Source organism: Puma concolor, chromosome B2 (genome assembly GCF_028749965.1).
Source record: "Puma concolor isolate L17-30 chromosome B2, mPumCon1.1.hap2, whole genome shotgun sequence".
NCBI classification, from domain to species: domain Eukaryota; kingdom Metazoa; phylum Chordata; class Mammalia; order Carnivora; family Felidae; genus Puma; species Puma concolor.
Genome location: NC_141671.1, coordinates 98104826 through 98112276, shown reverse-complemented (window position 1 = coordinate 98112276; position 7451 = coordinate 98104826). Strand labels below are relative to the sequence as shown.

At 49.6% G+C, this 7451-nt stretch overlaps 1 protein-coding gene across 1 annotated transcript; it reads left to right on the top strand.

Moving 5' to 3' along the window:
* The first annotated feature begins 2075 nt into the window (after positions 1-2075).
* On the top strand, positions 2076-6667 carry CD24 (CD24 molecule). Its single transcript, XM_086707522.1, has 2 exons — positions 2076-2255; positions 4985-6667. The coding sequence occupies exons 1-2, from the start codon at positions 2187-2189 to the stop codon at positions 5153-5155; spliced, it is 240 nt and encodes a 79-aa protein (XP_086563648.1). The 5' UTR covers positions 2076-2186; the 3' UTR covers positions 5156-6667.
* Positions 6668-7451: the final 784 nt, after the last annotated feature.

Sequence of the window (7451 nt, the reverse complement as noted above, 5' to 3'; positions counted from 1 at the left end):
GGCTCCAGGCTCCGAGCTGTCAGCACAGAGCCCGACGCAGGGCTTGAACTCACGGGCCGCCAGACGTGACCTGAGCCGAAGTCGGGCGCCCAACTGACTGAGCCCCCCGAGGCGCCCCTTTAATAACTAATAAATAATGGTTCTATTATATCCATTTTACAGATGAAGAAATTGAAGCTTTTTGTCTCAAGTAGAAATGGCACAACCAGGATTTGAACCCAGGCAGTCTGGTTCTAGAGACTGTATTCTTAACATTCCATTATTCCATCTTCTTAAATTAATAAGGAACAGGCACAGCGGGAGGAGGAATAGGAGAAAAAAAAAAAAAAAAAAAAGACAGCCAATAAATGGACCCTATGAATACCACCACTTAGTTCAATAAGCAGCTTCTGAAGAACCTGACAGGAGCCCTGCCTTGGAACTAGGCACTCCTGAGCCACAGCCCCTTCACACTCTGCAAGAGGTGTGGAGAAGCTGAACAGGTTTCTTCTATACAATGTGGTAACACTGTTGAACAGGAAAGTCCACTGGTGCGCGACAGAGATTCCTGTGTTCCCAAGCACATACCAAACGTGGAAAGTTACTGAGTTAAAGTGGCTGACCATTAAGGCACAGACTGATTCAGTCAAAGACCAACTATTGTGGAGTCCATTGTCACTCTGCTTCTATAAAACTAATCTTGTTTTTACAAGACTGTTCTGGAAAAGTGAAATTTAAACAAATTCACAACCCTACTGGGTTTTGGTCTCTGTTGTTTGCTTTAAAGACCGCAAAAACACTCAAGCAAACTTTAAATAAAAGTATTAAGTCCTGCAATAAAAAGTGAAGCTGAAAATATTCCACTAGTAAAATTATTTCTACTTTTGCTGTATGCTTTAAAGTTTTCGCAGTGGAATGGCTGGAAAATATTTTCCACTAAAATCTGCAGAATGATGACTAATCTATTTGCGCCTGTTCATTAAATTGCTAATGGCAACTACGGAAAAGTAAATACCTTGTCCCCAAAGCTTTTGCTTTAAACGAACGACAAGCAAGTGCTTTCCAACAGAGACCAAAGAAGCCTGTCCCCAGGAATTGCAGAGGGGCAACGAATTCTAATGGGACCCCTTTCTAATGGGTTCCTGTTCCCGGTGTAGGGCTCGGGAGCAAAGGCGGGTGGGGAAAGGCCAGCGGGGCTTTTGGGGATGGAGGGGATGGGTCGCCCCTCAGAGTGGGGCTGTCGCCTCCTCGCTCCGGTCCGCCGGCCGCGGCCGAGAGGAGCCCCGGGATCGAAACCCAGTCGTTCGCAGCGTCTGGGCAGCGAGTCCGCGGGCGGCTCCTCCACCCTCTGGAGGATGCGGACCCCGGATACGTCCCAGATGCGCCCCAGAGCGCACACAGCCTGGCCTATACAGGAGCTCAAAAAAAAAACACAAAGCGAGTGGCTGGGGGAAGGGGCCGGCGCGGTGGGCGCGGGGCCGAGCGCACGCGTCGCTCCGAGCCCAGGCGCCGCCAGCCAGCCCGGGTACCCACAAAGCCCCCGCAGCCCCCTTTCCTCTGGGGTGGGGATTTGAGAAACCCTAAGGAGAGAGAAGCCCCCGGCCCCGGCCCCCCCCTCCCCCCGCGGTCCGAGCCGGGAGTAAAGGCTGCCCGCCGCGCAGGAGCCTCAGACTTTTCCTTCTGGGCGGGGGGGGTGGGGGGGGGTGGGGGGGAAGATGGCAGGTCCGGGAAACAAAGGAAACTTGGACCCGGCCCCGGCGCGGCGTGTGTGGTTCGCGAGTTCGCCCCGGGTCCTGTGTGGGAGTCGCCGGGCGCCTGTGCCAGCCTGCACGCAGTCGGCGCGGGGAAACACAAAGCAGCACGCCAGCAGCCGGGGGCTCCCGGCCGCCCACCTGCCGTGGCCCGGCAGCCCTGGGGTCTCCCGGCCGCCGAGGGCCCGGGCGGCGGCGGAGGGAGGAGGCGACAGGGAGCGCGACGGGGGAGGGGGCGGGGAGGCGGCCGACGCGCGCGGGGGGCGGTGGCGGCGGAGGAGGGGAGCGCGGGTGGGTGGGCGGCGCCACGTCACGGCTATTGTGGCTGTCCCGGTATATAAGGTCCCGCCGGCCGGCCGCCCTCCCCACCTTGCCTGCGCCCGCCCCAAGCCAGCGGTTCTTCACTCACCCCGCATCCAGTGAGACGCGCCGCGCACCGACGCCGACGGAGCGGACATGGGCAGAGCGATGGTGGCCAGGCTCGGACTGGGGCTGCTGCTTCTGGCGCTGCTCCTACCCACGCAGGTGAGGCGCTGGCGCCCGCGGGGCCCGGGGGCCGCGCCTGACGGGGGGGGGGGGGAAGCCGCCCCCAGGGGACCGGCTGCGCCCCCACCGCGGGCCGCGGACTGGGGCGCAGAGAGAGAATCCCGCATAATCTGGCCTGGGGGAGGACAGCGTGGAGCCCGCTTTCGGCTCCCTGGCGGGCTGCCCCCACCCTCCCACGGCCCCGGGAACAATGCACCTCCGCGCGTGGGCCGGGAGGCCCCTACCCTGCCCAGCCCTAAGTCCCAGGCAGCGCCTTCTGAGGCCGACTGGCGCCTGCCACCCGCTTTTGCCCAGAGGTCCGAAGCACTAGCGGAGAGAATGAACCCTTCCCACCTCTGGAGCGCCCGCAGACCCCAGGCCGTTCCGGGAGGGCGTCCCGCGTCCCTCTAGGAGTGTCTTCGCGCCCCTTGCGCACACACAAAGAGGGGACGATCCCTTTCGGGGACGCCGCTCTCACTCCCATCCTCCACTCCCCTGGTTCGGGGATGCCGAGGAAGCGCCGGCTTTCTGGCCCTGTTAACCCACCCCAGTCCCGCGTGGGTCTGGCTGAAGCCTGGGCGGGGACCGGCTCCGGACCCTGCGCTCTCCCGGGTACGACCTTACATGACACGTCCACCTCTTGTCACCTCGTTATCCCATAGTAGCTCCCATAGGCTACCTCTGGGCAGGCGACGGGTGGGACGTTGCGTCCCAAGTCCGCGCCAGGCTTTGTCTCCGTCTCCGCCGCCCCCTCCCCAGAGCCTCTATCCAGGGAACCGCCTCGTGTCAGCGCGGTTACGAGGACTGCGCTGCCCCGCAGGTGGGTGCGCGGCGGCCTCGAGGGAGGCTAGGGGCTGAGCCTGGGAGACCCGAGCGGGAGGGCGCTGGGGGGCGAGAAGGGCCATTTCTCTCCAGCAGCTCGAGCTCGGAGGGCACGGGTGGGAACGGGGGTCTTCCCACCGCTTTCAGCTGGAGCTTTTTGAGGAGTGTCTCCTGAGTTTTTCCTCCGAGAAGTTGGGTGCGACGGGTCTTTGGTCCCCAGACACCCAGCCGCCGTGCTCACCTGGGAGCGCAGCCGGAGAGAGGAGCGCTCCTCGGCTTCCCCTCCGCGGGCCGCGTAACTGTACTCTATTGTCTTGCGGGTCGGCTGCGCTCCGGAGGTTTTTACAATTCGTCGGTGGGGGAGGGGCGCGGCCGCAGGAAACGAAATGATCCCCCCCTACCCGCACCCCTTTCTAACCAGCTTTCCCCCCAGAAATTTCAAGAGGGGGGTTTAGTTACGCAGATTTAATTTGGTAGGGAAAATCTTTGTTTAACGTCAATTTAATATAGTAACATTAGTTTCTTTTGTTGGTGTAGAGGACCCTTAGATTCTCCATTGCTGCACTAGGCTCTGACAAAGGTCACCTGCTGCACTAAAGCTCTTTGTATGAATGAGAACAGATAACCCGTCAGGCATCCGAAACCAGGTCTTGTCCCCAAACAGCAGCCTGTTTTAAATAATTTACCATATTAATGCCTTTCTTTTGGTAAGAGTGCTGTTTCCTGGTAGGACAAGCAGATTCTTGCACACAGTAGGTGCCCAATAAATGTGTTTGACCTGATCGAGATTTTTCTTTAGTTTATTTTGTATAGGATTTATGCATTTTTAAGTCTACATTTGCTTAGCGACGGGTTTGACAACAAAGGGCGCTGATGCTGATATCGAGTGGATTTATCTTTGGATCACAGGCAACTAAATGTACATGTGGCCCAGACCTGCTTGGTGCCACATCCTCCCTCCTGCCTGTAATCAGAAGCCCTTGTAAACCCTCCCTCGCAGTGAGAGCTGAAATCTCCCATCTGCCTTTGTTCTGTGACAAAGGAGAGATTATCACGTGCTCCGATGGACTGTGCATTTGGTGACTTGAAAAAATCAGCGTGGCGAATGATGCCACTCAGGCCCTGGGACACTGGAGGAACCTTGGTTGTTGGCCACAGCAATGGGCATAATGACCAGGCAGGGAGGCTGCTGCTGGTGAAAATTTAACACCAAACCCTCGGCACCTTTTGTGAAGTCATTCTGACTTCATGGTGTTTGGGGAGAAATAATTTTGCTTCAAACAAAGGACTCCTATTTTTCAATTTAAAACAAATGTTGTGGCTGTTTTTGAGAAGGGCCCTTTTGAGATTGTAAGGGAGCCGAGAAGATGTCCCTTGACCCCTTAAGTTAAATCCAAAGCTGTGTTAAATGGGTATGTGGAAGTTACCTAGCAAATCTAGGGTATACAGTGACTCAATTCTAATGTTTTAAGTCACATTTTCCAATATTGCAGAATCCAAGTTATTCATGCAACTCGAAAATCTTCCCCTTCCTAGGAAAATAGAGGAAATCTTTTTGCAATGCCAGTAAGTCAGTATAGTCACAAAAACTAGACTTGGTCCTTTATTACTTTAAAAAGAATTAAAAATAAAGTCCCACTCTTGGGAGTTATAGTTACTGAGGAACATTTTTGTTTGTTTTTGGTCGTTACTATTTGCAGTCATTTAGGCATCTGTAGGTAGTGTGCTTGGAAGCTGAAAGAATGATCTTAGACTAAGCAAGAATTCAGAATTAAGTGATGGGGTAAGGATATAATGGGGAAAGAGCAATCTAAGAATATATCCTGTATCTGAATTGTATATTACGTGTACGTGGAGGCAGCTGTGACGTGTGGAAATTTATCAGTGTAACTTTTTATGTATTTTAGATTTATTCAAATCAAACAACTGTTGTAACGCTTTCAAGTAACCCCTCCCAGAATACCTCGACTGCCCCAAATACAGCTAATGCCACCACCACCACGGCAACTGGCGGTGCTCTCCAGTCAACAGCCAGTCTCTTCGTGATCTCACTCTCCCTTCTACATCTCTACTGTTAAGAGACTCAGGCCAAGAAACATCTATACTTCCCCATCTTCTAAACCTAATCCAAATGGCGTCTAGACATCTGGTGTGACAAGGAAAAAAACAGGTCTTCAGTGAATCTGCTAATTCCACACCTTATTTTATTGACACAGAAAATGTTGAGGATCCCAAATTTGATTGGTTTGAAGAACATGTGAAGGGTTTGACTAGATGATGAATGTCTGTTAAATCTACTGGAGTTTCATGTACAAGATGAAGAGACAACATCCAAGATTAGTTAAGAGATGATTTCTTTAAATGTGGCTTAAGAAGTATGGACACCTAAAATTCCACCTTGAAAATGAGAATAGATTTTATCTTACCTAGATACAAAGGATGGGATGTAAACAGAATCCGTTTTCATTTGGCTCATTAAATCTTTATGGCCATAAAACAGTTAGGTAATACAAAAAGCTTCCATGATTCTATTTATATGTACATTAGAAGGAACTTCCAGGTGTCACTGTAAATCCTCAATGCATTGTCTCAGCAGTACTAATTTAATGCCTATGTACTCTAGATAAAGTTTTACATTGTTAAGCTATCACTGTTTCTTGGGAACTGAACTCTTTCCTCTGAGGCTTTGGATTTGACATTGCATTTGATTTTTTTATATAGTAATTGACATGAGCCAGGGCAGTGATGGATTGGAATCTACCCCGGATTGAAGCATAATGAGTAAATTTTGCTTACATACTATCACTTAGTCCTGTTCAACAAGAGTGCCAGATTCATTTAGCTAAACTGATTCCAAAGAGTAGAAGAAGTACATTGACCTCAACTAATTTAAGAATGCTTTGTATTTCTGCATATGCTGAATACTTTTTACGATTTAAAAAATGATCTGTTTTGAAGGTAAAATCGACAAATCTTGAAATTAAAAAGGCAAAATATGTGCCGGAGCCAAAATTGTAAATCAAGTATCTGGGAAGTGAAGATTGGAAGCTTGCTTACATTAAATTCGGAAAAACTTTTATACTCTTTCTGTAAATACTTTTTTTTTTTTTTAACTCTGAATCAGAATAGCCACATTTGGAACGCTTTCTGTTAGTCAATATTTTTAGATAGGTAGAACCTGGTCCTAAGCCTGAAGTGGGCTTGATTCTGGAAAGTAAATCTTTTCACAACTGCCTCGATGCACAGAAAGCTTTTTAAAAATAGACACTCTAAGGTCTTTTGTTCGCATGGTCACACACCGATGCTTAGATGTTCCGCTATCTAATATGGCCACAGTAGTCTTGATAACCAAGGTCCTTTTTTCCCATCTTTAGGAACCCACACCAGAAAAACTGTATCCAGCAGATCTCAAGCTACTGTGTGTGTGAATGAACATTCCGTTTTGTTTCATACCTGAATGCTGTACATCTATTTTGGATTGTATATTGTGTTTGTGTATTTATGCTTTGATTCATAGTAACTTCTCATGTTATGGAATTGATTTGCATTGAACACAAACTGTAAATAAAAAGAAATGGCTGAAAAAGCAATCTGTTGAATTTTAAGTTTTTCTGATACAGGGAATATTTTGTGGGTTATCATGGTTGTAGGAGTCGACGTAAGCCATTAAGGATAGGTCAATATTTTCCTATTAACCAGAACATTATAGGTAAACTATTTGGCATTACTAACTAGTAGAAGGTTTTGACCAAAGAATTCATCTAAATGTTGACATCTTTAAAGCTTTTAAGGAAGGGAGCACTCCTAGTTATTCAACAACTATTGAGCGCCAGCTGTATTCGAGGGTACTGAAGACTGAATGCTGAACTTGCTTGAAGATTGAATACTGAACTTGCCAGGCAAGTTATTTCACTTCGGTTGGGAAAGAGTATGTATGTAATGACAGACAGGCAGTATATGGTCACGTAGTGCTGTGAAAACCAGCCAGGGTGGTGAGTCATGGTCCATGTGCTAAATGGTTATGGATGGTCTTGAGCACTTGAGTTGAGATCTGGAGGATCTGGAGGACCATTTCTGATGGAGGGAATATTTGCTAAGTCCCTGAATCTGTTTAACTACTGCCACTGTTTTCATACGTGTGCTGAGGTCCACAGGTCACTTTGTTTTCCCAAGTTGTCACTTCTATCTGCTCATTTCATACTCTGGGATTCTTTGACCCTTCAAGTGTATTCTTGGACTACTAGCTCTAGCATCTTTATTGCTGTCAGGAACCACCAGAAAAGACAGGATGGGATTTGGGAATAAGTGGGAGCTAGTCCACAGGTGCAATTTCTTCAAGGAATCAAGGCAGTTCGGCTGATGGAATCAGGTCCA